The sequence below is a fragment of the Heterodontus francisci genome, unplaced genomic scaffold (genome assembly GCF_036365525.1).
Source record: "Heterodontus francisci isolate sHetFra1 unplaced genomic scaffold, sHetFra1.hap1 HAP1_SCAFFOLD_101_1, whole genome shotgun sequence".
NCBI lineage: Eukaryota > Metazoa > Chordata > Chondrichthyes > Heterodontiformes > Heterodontidae > Heterodontus > Heterodontus francisci.
This window is the reverse complement of record NW_027141025.1, coordinates 6,155,837-6,178,043: the sequence shown is the minus strand read 5'-3', so window position 1 is coordinate 6,178,043 and position 22,207 is coordinate 6,155,837. Positions and strand designations below refer to the sequence as shown.

Genomic DNA, 22,207 nt, shown 5'->3' with positions numbered 1-22,207 from the left:
GACGACCTTCAGTCCCTCGGGTCTCACCCCCAGTTCATTTTACCCTCTGTCCCCATTTCAGCAACCGTAAGCTGCTCGGTACGTCTCTGAAATGTATTTACTGAGAAAAGGTAATGGTGAAGAAGATCTTTCAACAAGCCTTCTGAACAATGATGACAGAAATAGCAACCATTAAAATTAATGACATTTCTGGTGGCAGTAAATTCTGAGATATTTTGCTTCAGTTTCGACATTCTCAATGTGTTTCATATTGTAGATGAAAATTGGTCACTAAGGCTGACTAACGGGGGAAGCTGGTGTGATGGGCGAGTGGAGATTTACCACAATGGCAGCTGGGGGAGATTGCAAGATAGACACTGGACCGTGAATGATGCCAACGTAGTCTGTACACAGCTGGGTTGCGGTGAAGCGACAGCCGCTTATAAGGAGTCAAAGGACGGAGAGAGTGAAGGACCCGTCTGGGTGAATGATGTCCAGTGTGAAGGAAACGAATTGCAGCTCCAGAACTGCATCTTATTCACATTGAATTCGTCTCTCACTGACAGTATGGATGTAGGGGTCCTGTGTTCAGGTAAGCATATTCTTCACTGCCTTTACAAAAACAAAGAAGTGAAATGTCTAATCTGCTGAGAAAAGTGATAATCTAGGTTACTTGTTCCTGGGTGTCTCAAGCCAGTCATTTCACTCGAGGAGAGTGGGTGAGGATGGTGGGCGGTCGGGGAGCTGGGGCTGGATGGGGGTGGTGTGCAGAGAGAGAGGACACGGACACAATTAAACAACAAGAACGTTTTTATTACAGAAAGTTCAATTAACACATACATCACAAGGGGTTTAACAGGAATGTAAAGGGAGAGAAAACTGACACAGAACCAAACAAAGAGATGTTACAGTTGGTGACTAAATTCTTAGTCAGATGGTTGTATTTGAAGAGCCAGAGACACGGAAATATTTCTGGTGGACATTCAGATCTGGGGGTTAGATGGTTAAAGGCAAAACTGAAAGTTTTAGGCAATTGAAGTGGGTGAAGTACAAGAAGCTGTATTCAGAGAAAAGCAGAGTTCCTGAAATGTTTCAGGCTGGAGACGGTTATACTGATGCAGGGGGAGAGCATGAAGGTGGCTGAACATGAAGATCATAATTGGAAACACGAGGTATTGATGGCGGGGAAACCAATAGATCGTCGAGTGCCACGGTGTTCCTGAGAGGGGCTTCATGTCGGGCAGGCAACAAAACTTTGGATGAGCTGATGTTTCTGGAGGATGCAAGATGGGTGATCGCCCAGGAGAACATTAACATATTCTGTTCTGCAGGAAACAAAGCATGGGTGAGCATTTCAGCAGCAGATGGGCTGAGGCAGGAAGGGAGGTGAATGATGATAGAGGTGAAAGATAACGGCCTTATGAAAAAGAGAATACGGAATTGGAATCTCAGCTCTGGTATCAAATCCGGCGTCGAGCTTGCAATCAGTTCTACTGTACAGTATATAAGTGGAGGTAGCTGCGTGGGAGTTGTTATGGTGTAAGTTTCATTATGTTGTGTATAAAAGTAGACAGATGTTTTGGACTGTACGCTTTAATGTTTCATTGTGTAGCATGTCAATGCAGGCATGTGTTCTGGGGATGTTGCGTTGTGCAGAGTGTAAGTGTGGGCAGATGCTTTCGGGTTGTTCCAATGAACTTTTATTTCCATACGACAGAGTGGAACTTACAACATATGAGATAGTTAATGATTCAGATTTGATACCGATTGGTTACAGTAAATAATTTCTTCGGGAACAGCGGAAATCAATACATTCCAGCGTTTCACGTCAGAAGTTTACAGTGCTGAATGGTTATTACACACTCTGTCACTGGACAGAGTAGAGTATGTCATCTTGTTCTTCAGTTAGGTGGATGTTAAATTCCACCCAACATTTATGCCCACCTTCAGAAGCCATGTGTCTTCTCCTTGTCTTCTACTTCTGTATCTGATGGGTCACATCGCTGATGTTTATTCTCCATCAGCAATTAGTCCAATCATTTTTGTCCAGTCCATATTAAATACTGGTTTCTGTGCATCCAGGAGGTCTACACATCTGGAGTTCAATTGCCCATAGGCGCTTCCTGATGCTGTCCAACATTTTGCAGACAGATCCTGTTTTCTGCCCTCTTTGGTCCGGTCCAACAGTCATATATTGATAGAATTAGTCGTTTAGTTCATTGATTTTTTACAGACAATAACAATTGTTAATGTGCCTCACAAGTTTCGTTTGCTCATTTAACATAATTGCAGCAGTCTGGCTGGACAGACAGGTCTGCATATTCTCTGTTCAGACATGCGGTTTATGTCTCTAAAATTGCTCAAATATATTCCTTGTCAAAGACAGAGTCCCATCCTTACAAAGGTAAGTGATTCTCTTATGCTATTAATATTAAATTGATTTATGATAATGTAATAATCAACACAACCCTAGAACGTAGTTCTGCACGAAGATACTGCATATTGCAAGGCTGATGTTTAAGGGTAGAACTTGTGGACCTTACATTCTCCAATATGAAATGAAGTAGTAAAGTAATAATGAAGTAATAAATAGCATGGATTAAACTGCTGGTCTTGCCAGTGACACCAACATTCCCTGAAATAATTAAAAAACAGAAAGGCACGGTGACATGTGGGGAACTATCTGGTAATATAATCCTGAATGGATCAATCAAATAAAGCATCATTGGGTCCTCTTCATCTTCACTAAAACCTCCTGTTTGACAAAGATTATCCAGGAAGGCAAAGAAAACGCACAGCAAATAATCTCCATCATAAATCTTCCTCCTGAACCATTCCCCTGCCTCGTCCACCCTGGACTCCAAAAATAAGTGAGAGGAGCTCATAGACTTTTTGTCACAAAGTTCAAAAACATCCGTTCAGTCACCTCCACTACTTCCCTTTCTTCCCCAACCCATCAGGCCTAACGTCCTATCAGTTCCCACCCCCATCCCATACGATGACCCTGAATTCACATTTCTTGTTTCTCTCCTAGAATCCTTCACTCTCTCTCTGAACCTGTGCTGTTGATGGTATCCACATTTTGCTGTCTACACCTTATTTCTATTAAACTACTGAACACAAACATTCCCTTCCTGGGTTCCATGTTAGCTGGCAATATTAACGATTCTCTTTCTCTCTCTCTCTCTCTCTACATGTTCAGGCTCCTCTCCTTCAAATCAGCAGTCATCACACCTCTCCTTCGAAAGGAACCATTGACCACCTGTCCATGCAGGTTACTGCCCCAGCTCCAACTGTTCGTATCTCGCCAATGTCCTTGAATGTGTTGTCGCCTCCCACTGTGGGCGGCACAGTGGCGCAGTGGTTAGCACCACAGCCTCACAGCTCCAGTAACCCGGGTTCGATTCCGGGTACTGCCTGTGTGGAGTTTGCAAGTTCTCCCTGTGTCTGCGTGGGTGTTCTCCGGGTCCTCCGGTTTCCTCCCACAAGCCAAAGGACTTGCAGGTTGATAGGTAAATTGGCCATTCTAAATTGTCACTAGTATAGGTAGGTGGGAGGGAGGTAGGGAAATATAGGGACAGGTGGGGATGTTTGGTAGGAATATGGGATGAGTGTCGGATTAGTATAAATGGGTGGTTGATGTACAGCACAGACTCGGTGGGCCGAAGGGCCTATTTCAGTGCTGTATCTCTAATCTAATCTAAATCCATGCTCATCTTATATGAAGCTGCATGTTTCAATTCCGCAAATCAATTTTCTATCCACACCACAGGACGAAAGCAAATGACATCCGAAGTGATTGTGACAAATATAAACGATTCCACCTCCTCTTTCTTGACTTGTCTCAAATTTTGATATGATTGATCATGAAATACTTCTCCAATTCCTCCCCATTAACACCCGGCTGGGTGGGACTGCACTCAGCTGGTTCTAGTATTGTCTATACAGTCATGGTCAGAAAGTGGCCTGCCATGGCTTCTCTTCCCGCTCCTGCAAAGTCACCTATAGTGTCACCAAAGGATCTACCCTTTGACACTTCTTTACTCATTTACATGCTGCCTTTCACTGATATCCGCAAACACAGCCTCAGCTTCCACATGTATCTCACTGTATCCAACTCTCCTCACATTCAACACTCTTGAGCCCTCCAATGCCTGTACACTGTCAGAATTCCAGGCTGACATTCAGTACTGCATCAGCAGAAAATTCCTCCAACTCAGTATTGAAAAGATAGAAACCATCAGTCCCCATCGCATGTTTCCTTGCCGCCAACTCCATTTCTCGCCATGCCAACTGTCTGTCACTCAGCCAGACAGCTTGTAATCTTGGTGTTATATTTGACCCCAGGGTGATCCTCCTATCAAATCTCCATATCCTTATTAACACTGTCTATTTTCACCTCCATGCAATCACCCGCATTTGCCCTTATCTCATCTTGTTGATAGCGTTGTTCCCTCCAGACTCGATGATTCTAATGCGCTCCTGGCTGGCATCACTCGTTACAACCAATTCCCTTTTGTTTTCGGAGGACCAGGGGACTGCTGGGTAAGGAAATGGGTATATATTTGTGTGGTTTAGAATCTCTTTCTTTTAGTTTCGGTGACTGCAGCGTTGATAGCAACGGAGGTGCGTGAACGGGCTTACAGCTGAGAAGTCAATTTCAGCGTAAGTTTAAAAGTGAATTCCCTTTTGTTTTCGGAGGACCAGGGGACTGCTGGGTAAGGAAAAGGGTATATATTTGTGTGGTTTAGAATCTCTTTCTTTTAGTTTCGGTGACTGCAGCGTTGATAGCAACGGAGGTGCGTGAACGGGCTTACAGCTGAGAAGTCAATTTCAGCGTAAGTTTAAAAGTGAATTCCCTTTTGTTTTCGGAGGACCAGGGGACTGCTGGGTAAGGAAAAGGGTATATATTTGTGTGGTGGCTGTACCCGAGACACTACACGTGTAGTGTCTCCCACCCACCCTCCTCCTCTAACCAAAAAAAAAGGACTCTGGTGTGTTGATAAGGTAAACTTTTTATTTGGGAAGTTCTGTCCGTTGGATTGCTAACCTAACAAGTTTTGACTTTTTGTTTTTTTGGTTCTTCCGTAGATTTGTTGGGAATTTGGAATAGTGGGAATGGAGATTAAGGCAGTTGTATGTTCCTCCTGCAGAATGTGGGAGGTAAGGGTCGCCAAGAGTGTCCCTGCTGACTGCATCTGTGGGAAGTGCACCCAACTCCAGCACCTCGAGAACCGCGTTAGGGAACTGGAGCTGGAGCTGGATGAACTTCGGATCATTCGGGAGGCGGAGGAGGTTATTGAGAGGAGTTATGGGGAGGTAGTCACACCTCAGGTAAAAGAAGTAGGTAGATGGGTTGCCGTCAGGGGAAGGGGAGGGAACCAGCAGGCAGTGCAGGGATCCCCTGTGGCTGTTTCCCTCAACAACAGGTATACCGTTTTGGATACTGTTGCGGGGGACGACTTTCCAGGGGTAAGCAATGGGGTACAGATATCTGGCACAGAGTCTGTCCCTGTTGCTCAGAAGGGAAGGGGGAAGAGGAGCAGAATATTAGTCATTGGGGACTCCATAGTTAGGGGAACAGATAGGAGGTTCTGTGGGAACGAGAGAGACTCACGGTTGGTATGTTGCCTCCCAGGTGCCAGGGTTCGTGATGTCTCGGATCGTGTTTTTGGGATCCTTAATGGGGAGGGGGAGCAGCCCCAAGTCGTGGTCCACATAGGCACCAACGACATAGGTAGGAAGAGAGATGGGGATTTAAGACAGAAATTTAGGGAGCTAGGGTGGAAGCTTAGAGCAAGAACAAACAGAATTGTTATCTCTGGGTTGTTGCCCGTGCCACGTGATAGCGAAGCGAGGAATAGGGAGAGAGAGGAGTTGAACACGTGGCTGCAGGGATGGTGCAGGAGGGAGGGATTTGGTTTCCTGGATAATTGGGGCTCTTTCTGGGGTAGGTGGGACCTCTACAAACAGGATGGTCTTCACCTGAACCAGAGGGGTACCAATATCCTGGGGGGGAGGTTTGCTAGTGCTCTTCGGGGGGGGGTTTAAACTAATTCAGCAGGGGAATGGGAACCCAAATTGTAGTGCCAGTGTACAGAATGTTGAGAGGAGTGAGGTCAGGGATATGGTGACAAGGAAGCAAGAGGGCACTGGCAAGCAAGAACCTGGTTTAAAGTGTGTCTATTTCAACGCCAGGAGCATCCGGAATAAGGTGGGTGAGCTTGCAGCATGGGTTGGTACCTGGGATCTCGATGTAGTGGCCATTTCAGAGACATGGGTAGAGCAGGGGCAGGAATGGATGTTGCAGATTCCGGGATTTAGATGTTTCAGTAAGAACAAAGAAGATGGTAAAAGAGGGGGGAGGTGTGGCATTGTTAATCAAGGTGAGTATTACAGCGACAGAAAGGACGTTTGAGGACTCGTCTACTGAGGTAGTATGGGCTGAGGTTAGAAACAGGAGAGGTGAGGTTACCCTGTTGGGAGTCTTTTATAGACCTCCGAATAGTTCCAGAGATGTAGAGGAAAGGATAGCGAAGATGATTCTCGACAGGGGTGAGAGTAACAGGGTAGTTGTTATGGGGGACTTTAACTTTCCAAATATCGACTGGCAATACTATAGTTCGAGTACTTTAGATGGGTCAGTTTTTGTCCAGTGTGTGCAGGAGGGTTTTCTGACACAGTATGTAGACAGGCCAACCAGGGGCGATGCCACATTGGATTTGGTACTGGGAAATGAACCCGGCCAGGTGTTAGATTTAGATGTAGGTGAGCACTTTGGTGACAGTGATCACAATTCGGTTAGGTTTACCTTAGCGATGGGCAGGGACAGGTATATACCGCAGGGCAAGAATTATAACTGGGGGAAAGGAAATTATGATGCGATCAGGCAAGATTTAGGATGCGTAGGATGGGGAAGGAAACTGCAGGGGATGGGAACAATCGAAATGTGGAGCTTATTCAAGGAGCAGCTACTGCGTGTCCTTGATAAGTATGTACCTGTGAGGCAGGGAGGAAGTTGTCGTGCGAGGGAGCCGTGGTTTACTAAAGAAGTTGAAGCGCTTGTCAAGAGGAAGAAGAAGGCTTATGTTAGGATGAGACGTGAAGGCTCAGTTAGGGCGCTTGAGAGCTACAAGCTAGCCAGGAAGGATCTAAAGGGAGAGCTAAGAAGAGCAAGGAGAGGACACGAGAAGTCATTGATGGATCGGATCAGGGAAAACCCTAAGGCTTTCTATAGGTATATCAGGAATAAAAGAATGACTAGAGTTAGATTAGGGCCAATCAAGGATAGTAGTGGGAAGTTGTGTGTGGAATCAGAGGAGATAGGGGAAGTGTTAAATGAATATTTTGCGTCAGTATTTAAAGTAGAGAAAGAAAATGTTGTTGAGAATACTGAGATTCAGGCTACGAGGCTAGATGGGATTGAGGTTCACAAGGAGGAGGTGTTAGCAATTTTGGAAAGTGTGAAAATAGATAAGTCCCCTGGGCCAGATGGGATTTATCCTAGGATTGTCTGGGAAGCTAGGGAGGAGATTGCAGAGCCTTTGTCCTTGATCTTTATGTCGTCATTGTCGACAGGAATAGTGCCGGAAGACTGGAGGATTGCAAATGTTGTCCCCTTGTTCAAGAAGGGGAGTAGAGACAGCCCTGGCAATTATAGACCTGTGAGCCTCACTTCGGTGGTGGGTAAAATGTTGGAAAAGGTTATAAGAGACAGGATTTATAATCATCTTGAAAAGAATAAGTACATTAGAGATAGTCAGCACGGTTTTGTGACGGGTAGGTCGTGCCTCACAAACCTTATTGAGTTTTTCGAGAAGGTGACCAAACAGGTGGATGAGGGTAAAGCAGTGGATGTGGTGTATATGGATTTCAGTAAGGCGTTTGATAAGGTTCCCCACGGTAGGCTATTGCAGAAAATACGGAAGTATGGGGTTGAAGGTGATTTAGAGCTTTGGATCAGAAATTGGCTAGCTGAAAGAAGACAGAGGGTGGTGGTTGATGGCAAATGTTCATCCTGGAGTTTAGTTACTAGTGGTGTACCGCAAGGATCTGTTTTGGGGCCATTGCTGTTTGTAATTTTTATAAATGACCTGGAAGAGGGTGTAGAAGGGTGGGTTAGTAAATTTGCAGATGACACTAAGGTCGGTGGAGTTGTGGATAGTGCCGAAGGATGTTGTAGGGTACAGAGAGACATAGATAGGCTGCAGAGCTGGGCTGAGAGATGGCAAATGGAGTTTAATGCGGAAAAGTGTGAGGTGATTCACTTTGGAAGGAGGAACAGGAATGCAGAGTACTTGGCTAATGGGAAGATTCTTGTTAGTGTAGATGAGCAGAGAGATCTTGGTGTCCAGGTGCATAAATCCCTGAAGGTTGCTAACCAGGTTAATAGGGCTGTCAAGAAGGCATATGGTGTGTTAGCTTTTATTAGTAGGGGGGTCGAGTTTCGGAGCCACGAGGTCATGCTGCAGCTGTACAAGACTCTGGTGAGACCGCACCTGGAGTATTGCGTGCAGTTCTGGTCACCGCATTATAGAAAGGATGTCCTTCTTTTGGGCCTCCTTATCTCGAGAGACAATGGATACGCGCCTGGAGGTGGTCAGTGGTTTGTGAAGCAGCGCCTGGAGTGGCTATAAAGGCCAATTCTGGAGTGACAGGCTCTTCCACAGGTGCTGCAGAGAAATTTGTTTGTTGGGGCTGTTGCACAGTTGGCTCTCCCCTTGCACCTCTGTCTTTTTTCCTGCCAACTACTAAGTCTCTTCGACTCGCCACAATTTAGCCCTGTCTTTATGGCTGCCCGCCAGCTCTGGCGAATGCTGGCAACTGACTCCCACGACTTGTGATCAATGTCACACGATTTCATGTCGCGTTTGCAGACGTCTTTATAACGGAGACATGGACGGCCGGTGGGTCTGATACCAGTGGCGAGCTCGCTGTACAATGTGTCTTTGGGGATCCTGCCATCTTCCATGCGGCTCACATGGCCAAGCCATCTCAAGCGCCGCTGACTCAGTAGTGTGTATAAGCTGGGGGTGTTTGCCGCTTCAAGGACTTCTGTGTTGGAGATATAGTCCTGCCACCTGATGCCAAGTATTCTCCGAAGGCAGCGAAGATGGAATGAATTGAGACGTCGCTCTTGGCTGGCATACGTTGTCCAGGCCTCGCTGCCGTAGAGCAAGGTACTGAGGACACAGGCCTGATACACTCGGACTTTTGTGTTCCGTGTCAGTGCGCCATTTTCCCACACTCTCTTGGCCAGTCTGGACATAGCAGTGGAAGCCTTACCCATGCGCTTGTTGATTTCTGCATCTAGAGACAGGTTACTGGTGATAGTTGAGCCTAGGTAGGTGAACTCTTGAACCACTTCCAGAGCGTGGTCGCCAATATTGATGGATGGAGCATTTCTGACATCCTGCCCCATGATGTTCGTTTTCTTGAGGCTGATGGTTAGGCCAAATTCATTGCAGGCAGACGCAAACCTGTCGATGAGACTCTGCAGGCATTCTTCAGTGTGAGATGTTAAAGCAGCATCGTCAGCAAAGAGGAGTTCTCTGATGAGGACTTTCCGTACTTTGGACTTCGCTCTTAGACGGGCAAGGTTGAACAACCTGCCCCCTGATCTTGTGTGGAGGAAAATTCCTTCTTCAGAGGATTTGAACGCATGTGAAAGCAGCAGGGAGAAGAAAATCCCAAAAAGTGTGGGTGCGAGAACACAGCCCTGTTTCACACCACTCAGGATAGGAAAGGGCTCTGATGAGGAGCCACCATGTTGAATTGTGCCTTTCATATTGTCATGGAATGAGGTGATGATACTTAGTAGCTTTGGTGGACATCCGATCTTTTCTAGTAGTCTGAAGAGACCACGTCTGCTGACGAGGTCAAAGGCTTTGGTGAGATCAATGAAAGCAATGTAGAGGGGCATCTGTTGTTCACGGCATTTCTCCTGTATCTGACGAAGGGAGAACAGCATGTCAATAGTCGATCTCTCTGCACGAAAGCCACACTGTGCCTCAGGGTAGACGCGCTCGGCCAGCTTCTGGAGCCTGTTCAGAGCGACTCGAGCAAAGACTTTCCCCACTATGCTGAGCAGGGAGATTCCACGGTAGTTGTTGCAGTCACCGCGGTCACCTTTGTTTTTATAGAGGGTGATGATGTTGGCATCGCGCATGTCCTGGGGTACTGCTCCCTCGTCCCAGCACAGGCATAGCAGTTCATGTAGTGCTGAGAGTATAGCAGGCTTGGCACTCTTGATTATTTCAGGGGTAATGCTGTCCTTCCCAGGGGCTTTTCCGCTGGCTAGGGAATCAATGGCATCACTGAGTTCCGATTTGGTTGGCTGTATGTCCAGCTCATCCATGACTGGTAGAGGCTGGGCTGCATTGAGGGCAGTCTCAGTGACAGCATTCTCCCTGGAGTACAGTTCTAGGTAGTGCTCAACCCAGCGGTCCATCTGTTTGCGTTGGTCAGTGATTATGTCCCCCGATTTAGAAAGGATGTGGAAGCTATGGAAAGGGTGCAGAGGAGATTTTCTAGGATGTTGCCTGGTATGGAGGGAAGGTCTTACGAGGAAAGGCTGAGGGACTTGAGGTTGTTTTCGTTGGAGAGAAGGAGGAGGAGAGGTGACTTAATAGAGACATATAAGATAATCAGAGGGTTAGATAGGGTGGATAGTGAGCGTCTTTTTCCTCGGATGGTCATGGCAAACACGAGGGGACATAGCTTCAAGTTGAGGGGTGATAGATATAGGACAGATGTGAGAGGTAGTTTCTTTACTCAGAGAGTAGTAAGGGCGTGGAATGCCCTGCCTGCCGCAGTAGTAGATTCGCCAACTTTAAGGGCATTTAAGTGGACATTGGATAGACACATGGATGAAAATGGAATAGTGTCGGTCAGATGGTTTCACAGCTCGGCGCAACATCGAGGGCCGAAGGGCCTGTACTGCGCTGTAATATTCTAATTCTAACAACCTCTGCAAGCTCCGCTGTCTCGACCATTTGCCACTCAGGCATCTGCCCTCTGCTCACTGACCTACTTTGCCCAGCAATGAGTGGTTTTAAATTCTCATCCTTGTTTTCAAATCCCTTCCTGGCCTCACAGCTCCTGTCTTTGCAATCGGCTCCAGACTGGCAGCTCCCAGTTGTGGCTTCTTGAGCATTCCTGGTTTTAATTGTGCACCATTGGCGGCCGTGCCTTTATTTGCGAAGGTCACACGCTCTAGAATTACTTCCTTAAATCTCTCTGCCTGTCAACCAGTCTTTCCTGCTTTAAGACGTTCCATAAAAACTAACTCTTTGACTTAGCTTTTGGTCATCTGACCTAATATATTTTTCGGTGCTCTGTGTTAAAATTTCTTTGATATCACCCCAGTATCGCGCCTTGGGATGTTTAATTACGTTAATGGCGCTAGATAAATGCAAGTCACTTGTAATTGAAGATGAGGGAAATAGGAGATGGCAGTAAATGTCTGACCAAGATAACAAATAAGGGTAACATACATGGACAAGGAACAGATACAGTTATATAACATGAGTATAAATTAACTGTTCATCGTGTGAGTGATTGCCTGTTTGACACCGGACACAGCGTTCAAAACATAAAAGGGGAACTGGAGATCAGCACTTGTCAAAGCCAGATGTTATAGCATATCTGAAACATTGCTGTTCTTTACATTCTATGTAAGAAGTAAGTGTAAACAGATATTCTGTTGTATAGTTTTATTTACCTGTCACAGGTGCATTTAACCTTCATTTTTTGAGCTGGTGATGGTAAAATCAGTTGTAATGAGTGATGATGTGAATGTCTATTGAAAGTATAATCCTCATGTACTGTTATCCAACAGACCACGTGCAGTTAAGGCTGTCTGACGGTGGAAGCCCATGTAGTGGCCGAGTGGAGATTTATTACAATGGGACTTGGGGCTCAGTATGTGATGATTCCTGGGATCTGGCGGACGCTGACGTGGTTTGCAAACAGCTGGGTTGTGGAAAGGCATTGGACCTGGCACTTCCTGCATCTTGTGGACCAGGTTCAGGGCCAGTTTGGTTGGATGAACTGAAGTGTTCCAGGAACGAATCATTACTCTGGGAACGTCCCTCAGCATCGTGGGGTAACCACGACTGTTCTCATAAAGAAGATGTGAGGATCATGTGTTCAGGTAACGGTGCTTCCATGTGCCCATTTTCCGTAGTGTTGTGCACGTGGTTTCACAGGGAAGATATGACTTCGAATTACATACAATGGACAGCACGGAATCTGGCCATTCGCACTAACTGGTCAATGTGGTGTTTACGTTGCCCACGAGTATGGCCCCACCTCACTGCACCTAACCCTCTTTGCATATCCTCCTGCTTCTTTCTGCCTCATGTACCTGTATAGCTTTACCTTAAAGGCATCAGTGCAAATCACCTCAGCAATTGCATGTGTTCGGAATTCAAAATTCAAACCACTCCCTAGGTAAAAAAAAACAAATTCTCCTGAATTTCTTATTAGATTTATTCGTGATTATTCTATATTTATGATCACTAACTTCGGTCTCTGTCACTTCAGAAGTGATTAGTGCCTCTGTATCCCGAGGTCTCTTTGCTGATCTATATAATTTTCACTCTTATTTTACAAGAGGTACGTGGCCTCTTTATTCTTCCTGTCAACACTGAGCACCTTAGACTTATCTCTATTCAACTTATTTGGCAATTGTATGCCCATTCGGCCCGTTTATTAACGTCTTCCCGTATTTTGTCTCTGTCTTTCTTAGTGGTAACTACATCCCCAAATTGCTGTCATCTTAAATTTTGAAATTAAGTCTCCCTTGTGTAAATCCAAATCGTTCATGTAAATGTTGAGCAGCAGTGACCCCAGCCCTGTGGAACACCACTTCCCAACTTCCGCCATTCTGGGTTACCACATTGTACCCGGACGGTGTGCTTTGTAGCTGGTTTCCTATCATTCTTCCACTGATCTCTTGACTTCACAGGCTCTGACCCCAGTCATGATCCTTGTCAGAGGCCTTCTGAAAAAAAAAACATGCATATTACATCGACTGCATTATCCCTGTTATCTTTCTGTAACTTCTTCAAAGAATTCAATAACGTTGTTTGTCTTTCTGTTGTGAAATCCGTGTTGATTATTCTTTATTACTTTATGGGCTGTCGGTGTTTTTCTATCGCTTTTCTGAAATAATTACTGGAAATCAGTGAACACAACCGGTGCAGCATGTGTTGAACTGTGCGGTATGAACATCCAACGAGTTATCAATCTAACTATCTGGATATTTCTTGTGTCATTGACAGAGCACAAAGAGCTGCGGCTGGTGAATGGGAAGCATCGCTGTGAGGGGAGAGTGGAAGTGTTCTACAATGGCACCTGGGGAACAGTGTGCTCGGATACACTTGATGGACCTGATGCAGAAGTGATCTGCAAACAGTTACAGTGTGGTCCTCTCAGTTCTATCGATTATTATGCTCAGTCATTTGGAGAAGGAACCGGACCCATTTGGCTTGATGGGATGGAATGTATTTCACACGAATCGTTCCTTTGGCAATGTCAAAAAGAACCGTGGGGTAAACACAACTGTGAACACAGGGAGGATGCTGGTGTTGTTTGTTCAGGTAACACAACAAACCTCTAAATGTGCGAGTGTCATTTCAAACATTGGTGTGTGATACAGTCAGCATGTTTCTATTCTAAACAGAAGCAAAAGTAACTAAGGAGCAGCACCACAGATCAAAGGACTGCATTCGAGAATATGATTGTAAACGTGGGCTTTCACCAGGTGCTACTTCCTCTTTATTATACCAACTATCTGACATGTACTCCTTTCTTATACTACATCAATAATAACCATTGATTCTCTTTGCTAGATTCTGGACATTGGTTGCGCCTGTTTGGAGGTAACACCAACTGCTCCGGGAGAGTTGAGATACTGTGCAATAACAGCTGGGGCACGGTGTGTGATGATTCCTGGGATATGGCCGATGCCAATGTTGTCTGCAGACAGCTGGATTGTGGTCACGCTCTTTTGGCCCCAGGAGGAGCTACTTTTTCCCAGGGTGACGGTGTTATCTGGCTGGATGAGGTGAAATGCACTGGAAGCGAATCTTCTCTGGCCGACTGTCCTTCTTCATCGCCGGCTCAGTCTGACTGTGATCACAAGGAAGATGCCAGTGTGATTTGTTCCGGTGAGGGTGACAGGGTTTGGAGAGTGGGGTTAGGGTTCATTGTTTTGTTAAATTGACTCACTAGTTCCGGAAATTAAGAACAGTATTTATCGTTTAAATGGAAAGTGCTGAAATTTCATCCTCCTGAACCTTTTGTACAATATACTCCACAGGGTTCGATGTGCCTCCAATTGCTGTCCCGTCCACATCTGCAGGTATTTACCATTATTAGTATCCTCGCCAGCGTTAGGGTTTTAATTAGTTGAATTGGTATTGTAGTCATTTTCTCAAGATGCTATGAGCACTTTCTCACTGACTGGAATATATTTTCCTCACCGCATATTTCAAATGGTCTGGTTGAAATTCAGCTAATTCCAGATTCTGGCTGGACCTGAACTGTCGTGTTCTCATCAGAAACATGGGGACGCTGTCTCTGTAATTTAGACTGGCTCACACTTCCCTCTGGTACAATGTGCACCACACATATTGCGGAATGTTCAGCCTGACTCATCGCCCGGAAGCAGTGGATATAATTATTAACTCCCTTTTGTAAATATGTTATTGTGCAAGACGGACTGTGTATGTGTTAAACCTTTCTGTATTATTGTCATTAAGAACAGGGAAAGAAAACTACTTCCATCCTAGTTGCGGTCTGCTTCGGAGTTCTGCTAATCTGTGTGTTGATCTCACTGATGGTGGTTATACAGAAAAAGTCAATCAGAAGAGGTGAGGTTCATATCTTACCGCGGATCCAACGAAAGATCCCAGATATTGTGTCATATGCATGCAAAACTCTCGTTCCTTGCAGATTTCTATGGACTGTCAAGTGGCCTTGTTAGAAACACATTATTTTTTTTTTTGCTGATTTTCTCCATTCAATGTGCTAAGGATTTAGTAAAATGTGACATTTAAAATGGAGAGTGATTTGAAGTGTCCACATTCACTGTGAGAGTTCAGCACATCATACATGAAATTCTGGAAGAATTTACTTATTGTAACAAAGGATCCGGAAGTTTACTTCAACTTTTTAAGCTGTGCATTCAACTATTTACTTGTCTGTTAATCTTCCTTCATCCATTGGTTATCAGTTCCAGCCTTTCAGATTCCGGCTCTGGGCATCCAATATCGAGCTGTCTAACCGTGTCTGACTGTTATTTTGACAGGTGATACTTGTATAGGACCTTCTGTATTCACCAGCGGTGATTCAACATTCCAAAACGACGCCCTCCACTCATATTCCACCCATCCAAATCACTCCTGATTTATTATAAGAAATGGGACGCTTAATAAATGACACTTTTCATAATAATATAAAGTTCCTATAGAAATAGACCTCTCTCTCTTCAGAAAGATTCTGTAGCTGGGACAGCATAGGCGCCTCGCACTGCCAAGGACCCGACCAGAACAGGCTCTGTAACAAGACAGTCCTAAAGCTGATAAGATCGAGCCTTGTAACCTCACTAGACAGGCAGTCGTTTACAAACGATCACAAGCAGGAGATCAGGTCATAGAGTCATAGATTAATAGAGTTATTCAGCACTGAAACAGTCCCTTCGGCTCAGCGTATCTCTGCCGGCCATCAGGCACCTATCTATTCTAGTTCCATTTTCCAGCACTTGGCCCATGGTGTTGCTTGCAATGGCATTTCAATTGTTCATCTAAATACTTCTGAAATGTTGTGAGGGTTCCTGCCTCTACCACCTCTTCAGGCAATGTGTTCTAGACTCCAACCATCCTCTGGGTGATACTTTTCCCCTCAAATCACCTCGATATATCCTTCCCCTTACCTTAAAACGATGCCTCCTGGTTGCCGACCCCTGCACTAAGGGAAACGTTTTCTTCCTATCTATCCTATCAATACCCTTCATAATCTTGTATACCTCAATCATATTCCCTCCTCAGCCTTCTCTGTTCTAAAGAAAGCAACCCCAGCCTTTCCAGTCTCGCTTCATAACTGAAATTCTCCTACCCAGGCAACATCCTGGTGAACCTCCTCTGCACCCTCTCCAGTGCAATCACATCCTTCCTACAGTGCAGTTCCCAGAACTGTGCACAGTACTCCAGCTGTGGCCTAACTAGCGTTTTATGCTGCTCCATCATAACCTTTCTGCTCTTATATTATGTGCCTTGGCTAATAAAAGCAAGAATCCCATATTCTTTCCGAACCACCTTATCTTTCTATGCTGCTGCCTTCAGTGATCTATGGACAAGTACACCAAGGTCCCTCTGATTCTCTGTACTTCCTATGGTACTACCATCCATTGTATATTCCCTGCCTTGTTACTCCACCGAAAATGCATCACCTCACCCTTCACAGGATTAAATTCAATTTTCTGCTCCCTTGCCCATCTGACCAGCCCATCTATATCGTCCTGTAATTTAAGGCTTTCTTCCTCACTATTTACGACACCACAAGTTTTGGGATCATCTGCAAACTTACTCCTCATACCTCCTATATTCAGGTTTAATGTTAATGTTCACTACAAACAGCAAGGGTCCCAGCACCGATCCCCGTGGTACATCACTGGTCACAGGCTTGCACTCAATAAAACAACCCTCGATCATTACTCTTTGCTTCCTACCACGCAGCCAATTTTGGATCCAATTTGTCAAATTGCCATGGATCCCATGGGCTCTTACCTTCAAAAGGGAAATATTGAGAGTTCAGGGCTAAAATGTTCCCACAGAGTTGAAGGGTTGGACGAACAATTCCAGGGATATTGTGGGTGTCAAGGGATATGGAGGATTGGATAAGGATCAAAAAGGAGGCTACTGGCAGATTCAGAGCGCTGAAAAACAGCGGACTCCCGAGAGGAGTACAGAAAGTATAGGGGGTACTTAAAAATTGAATTCGGAGAGCGAAGAGGGGGCATGCAATAACACTGGTGAGGAAGATCAAGGGAACGCCAAATGCATTTTTTAAAAGTATATCAAGGGCAAGAGGATAACCAGGGAAAGAATGGGAACGATTCGGGATCAAAATGGCCGTCTGCAATGTGCAGGCAGATGACGTAAATGCGGCTTTAATGGATTACTTTTCATCTGTGTTCACCATGGAGATGGACGATGTCGGTGTAGAGATCAGGGAGCGGGGTTGTGAAGTACTTAAACAAATTAGCATTGAAAGGCAGCAAGTGTTTGTTGTTTTAGCGGGCTTAAAATGGAAAAATCCCCAGGCCCAGATGAGATGTGACCTAGGCTGTTAAGTGAGGTAAGGGAAGATCCAGCAGGGGCTTTGACACACATTTTCAAATCCTCGCTGGCCACAGGAGATGTACCAGAGGATTGAAGGACAGTGAATGTGGTATCATTATTCAAGAAGGGTAGCAGGGTTAAACCAGGTAATTACAGGCAGGTGAATCTAACGTCAGTGCAAGGGAAAATATTGAAAACATTTTGAGGAACACGATTAATCTCCACTTGGAGAGGCAGGCATTAATCAGGGACAGTCAGCATGGCTTTGTTAGGGAGAGATCGTTTCTAACAAACTTGATTGAATTTTTTCCTCAGTTAGCACATTTGTCCTCAGTCTGCTGCAGGTGAACATAGGGATATGCAGTAAAATTGACACAGACATGTACGAAAATACACACAACAAAACTACTCCGCATTCACTGTATCCGACTTTGTCCCTTTACTCTCTCTGTCTCTGTGATTTGGATGTGTTCGCAGATAATTTACTGGTAAACGCTCATGGGTTGCAACTAAACTTTAATCTTCCCACCCTCCATCTGACAGGTTCTGTCACTAGTGGCAAGGGTTCACCGGCTGGTTTATACCAAGCAATTTATGAAGAGATTGGGAATATTCCACCTGGCAAGGATTCCTATCAGATCCGGCGTTCAGGTCTGTGTTTTATATTTCATGCCGAATGTTCACAAGACAAATGTCACTTCCACTTAAATACCCCATGTTAATGGTCAGTTTACTGACTGAACACTGTCAGAAATCCGCTCGCTATCCCCAGGTGAAGGAGTCATATCACAGTGCGAGTGTGTCTATATCTGTGCGTATAGCAAGATTAGCAATAGGTTTGGGAAGATTCCCGCCCGTTGCTACTGCTTAAAGAACGTGATTTCTGTTTGTTTGTAACTATCATGTCATTTTATTCCATTTAAGCTAGACCATAAATAGTCACTGCTCTCAGGAGGAGACAGTCACATTGACTCAGAGTTTATTTCTCTAAGTGACTGGATTTCTGGATCAGAAACACGCTTCCATCAGGAACTCCTAAACTGAAGTCGGTAGTTCCTGCAAAAAACATATCCGAACACTTTGCATTCTGAAGTTTAACATTAATCTACAAATTCTGTTTCACAATACTGGGGCAACAACACTGGCAAATCGATAAAAGTTTTGTCTTGCGATATATTTGGAGGGCAATTTAACCATTGAGATTAATTTCTCAGGTTGCAAAAAATACCAGGAAAGAACAAATCCGTTATTCGTCTCCTTGCACTCTTTACACTTTTCTGCCCCATTATCCGGGGTGGGGTTCGGTTTTAAAGCCACCACCATCCGTTTGAGACTCTGAAATTGAAAGAAACGCGGACAGGATGGAGGGATTCTGGATTATGAAACTGTGCGAACTGATTATGTTTTATACTATTGTCTCTGCTCTGATGTCTGAAATCTGACCCACCAGCTGTACTGTGTATTGTTTTAACTGCTCGCTGGATGAGCCAACATATTTGGTCCATCCCGAGTTGCTGTTGAACTACTGCAGTCCCTGTGATAAATGTTTCACAATCGTGTCAGATACAAAGTCCCAGGACATTGTCACCAGATGATGACGGCATTATGTTATTTGCTGGAACGTCCCAATCGATCTCTCCAATAACCATCCATGTTTGTGTTTAACAGTTGCTGATTCCATTGAGTCCCTAAATCGGATTGAATATTACACCAGTCACAGTTTGGGTGATACGGATCCTGGATCAGAAAATCCTGAAGGGAACTCCTCCAGTATTCAGGGTGGGTACATTTTTATTTGTTACCATCACGTTTTTTTAATCCATCACGCAGTCTGTTATCTAAAATCAACAACTAAATATATCAGAACTTAATCGCTGTAAAATGATGCTGCTGAATGCATGGGGATTTGCTGAGGGATTTTAGTTTTTAAGAAAGGAGAAATAATTTGGATGTCTGCAAAATAATACCGATTGCAACCAATACTTGAATGGAATGAAACATTCAATTATTGTGATTTCTGACACTGTTGTGTGGGCGGTGAAATGTGACATTTGTGTGTATGTTGAATGGGTGATTCAATGGGACAGATGTGACTTTAAAACGGAGGGCAGCATTTTGTCACACAGTGGCGACAGACTGGGAGGGAAATTGCCGCTGGATAGCAGTGCAAAGGAAGCCCGACGTATTTACTCTGTTAAGTGATATTCCTGGAAGCGGCCGAGCTGGTGGGTGGAGGCTGCACTTTAAGGCACTGGGCAGGCAATTGAGTCAATAAACAGGAAATTCATGGCAATTTTCCAAACCATTCACAATTTAATGAAAGGTGACAACAGTTTTCAGAGACTCGCCATCTATAAGGAGGGGGAAGGTCAGAGGAAGGTCAGTTTTGGCTGTGAAAAGCATTGTGGCACTGGAGGGAGGGGGAGAGATACTGTATCGCGGTATTGGCAATCTGGAGGCTGACCTATCTTGGCGATCATAACAGAGGTATTTAGGATGAGCATCCTCTCAGACTTGAAACTTCCTTACACCAAGTAAAAAGAATGGAGACCTTGAGAAGTGCGTGCAGCAATTTACAATATGTCTACGCCACGCCGGTTTTGAGGCCTCCCATTGTGGAGGAGAATGAGAGATGGAAGCAGCTGCAGTCCCCAGGAGTTGGGCTGCAGCACCCAGATAGGGACAATAATCATGAGGCTGGAAAAGAGTGTGGATGAACAGGGCACACAGCCGCACGCAACCAGCTTCTTGAGTGCAGAAGATGCTACCCACCAGAGAGGGCTTACCATCAGAGGCTCTGCTTCCTGCAAATGTCGGAACAGCAGTGTCACTGAAGATTGTGCTTCTCCAAGAAGGTGGGCACTGAACTGTGCTCCATGGTGTAGGAACATCTGAACAAATGAGTGAGGCACCACTTCTCTAATTTAATTTTTATCATTTGTGACATTTAAGGCTGTCAAATTAATGTTAGGGACTGCACTCACCTTGTCATGCTATATCAGGGCATTGATCCCGTTCCTGCACTGAAACCTCTTACATGGGACTACCTCACGGCTGCTCACTCCCTGCTTAATCTCCTGCCATGCCCTCCCCACCTGCCTCACTGGCCTCCTCCTCCGGTCCCGATGGAAAAGCGCTTCCCTCCTTGCCCTTGCTGCCTGGAGGAGCACTTCCATGGAGGCATGCGAAAACCTGGGCGCCAACCTTGCTCTGGCTGCTGCCATCTGCCAAACATGCAGGTTGTCAGTCTCCCAACCAATATCCTACACTGCCCCTTCCTTTCAATCGATTACAGGCTGCATTTTAAACATGGCATGAGCGATGACTCGCCTATCGTGACAGGACACGGTCCCATCATTCGCCAGCCTCTAATCTCACTGCGGCTGAAGATCACAGTTTACCCTGGCTGGCCCGTGTCGACTGACGTCTAATAATATAATTCTAAGTATTCAGTGATACCATTTAATTTCAGTGAAAATCATTATTTCCGCTCAGGTCTGGTTCCGGGTGATTATGATGATGTTGAGACTGGAGCCATTGACACTCAGGATGGTCACTTGTTGCTGGACAGTAGTCCTGATGATCTCTTCACAAGTGCTGGCGGTGATCTCTCCACTCTCGGTGAGTTAAACTCCCACAGTCACCAGCTCTCTGTCACTACTTTGAATTTCGTTCCACTCGGCGATCTCACAGACTGCTGGTTGATTTAAATACATGTTGTGATTAAAGGAAATTAGACAAAACAATGCTTGAAATATTTTAGAAAAGACACCCTTATGTTATTCGGTGTGTGATATCTCTCTTGCTAACACTTTGACTGGAAATCTTCCAGGTGCTCAATCTGAACACCCTGATTCAGTCTTAGCTGATCCATTTCATCTGCTATCACCCAGCAGTAAAAAAAACAACACGGTGAATGGAGATGGAAAACATTCCGAGGCCAACAAATTCCAGTCCCCTTTACGTTATACGTATATAGATGACCCGCATTGGACCAGCTTTCAGTCCAATCATTAAATCATAAACTTTCTTTCCACAGTATACAGCTCTCAGACCCGCACTGAGCCCACTTTCAGTCCAGTCATTCATCCATAATCTTTCTCTCCACAGTATACAGCTCTTAAACCCGCACTGATCCCGCTTTCAGTCCAATCATTAATCCATAATCTTTCTCTCCACAGTGTACAGTTCTCAGACCCGCACTGATCCCGCTTTCAGTCCAGTCATTCATCCATAATCTTTCTCTCCACAGTATACAGCTCTTAAACCCGCACTGATCCCGCTTTCAGTCCAATCATTAATCCATAATCCTTCTCTCCACAGTATACAGTTCTCAGACCCGCACTGATCCCGCTTTCAGTCCAATCGTTAATCCATAATCCTTCTCTCCACAGTATACAGTTCTCAGACCCGCACTGATCCCGCTTTCAGTCCAATCGTTAATCCATAATCTTTCTCTCCACAGTATCCAGTTCTCAGACACGCACTGATCCCGCTTTCAGTCCAATCATTAATCCATAATCCTTCTCTCCACAGTATACAGCTCACAGACCCGCACTGATCCCGCTTTCAGTCCAATCATTAAGCCATAATCTTTCTCTCCACAGTATACAGCTCACAGACCCGCACTGATCCCGCTTTCAGTCCAATCATTAAGCCATAATCTTTCTCTCCACAGTATGCAGCTCACAGACCCGCACTGATCCCGCTTTCAGTCCAATCATTAAGCCATAATCTTTCTCTCCACAGTATACAGTTCTCAGACCCACACTGAGCCCAATTTCAGTCCAATCATTAATCCATAATCTTTCTCTCCACAGTATACAGCTCTCAGACCCGCACTGATCCCGCTTTCACTCCAATCATTAATCCATAATCTT

At 45.1% G+C, this 22,207-nt stretch overlaps 1 protein-coding gene across 1 annotated transcript; it reads left to right on the top strand.

Moving 5' to 3' along the window:
• Positions 1–261: 261 nt before the first annotated feature.
• On the top strand, positions 262–15,393 carry LOC137361852 (CD5 antigen-like; the record flags this gene model as incomplete). The annotated part of the gene is made up of 3 exons (XM_068026455.1): positions 262–571; positions 11,819–12,133; positions 15,296–15,393. Coding segments are annotated over 3 exons (723 nt in total), but the record flags the coding sequence as incomplete, so codon positions are not given.
• Positions 15,394–22,207: the final 6,814 nt, after the last annotated feature.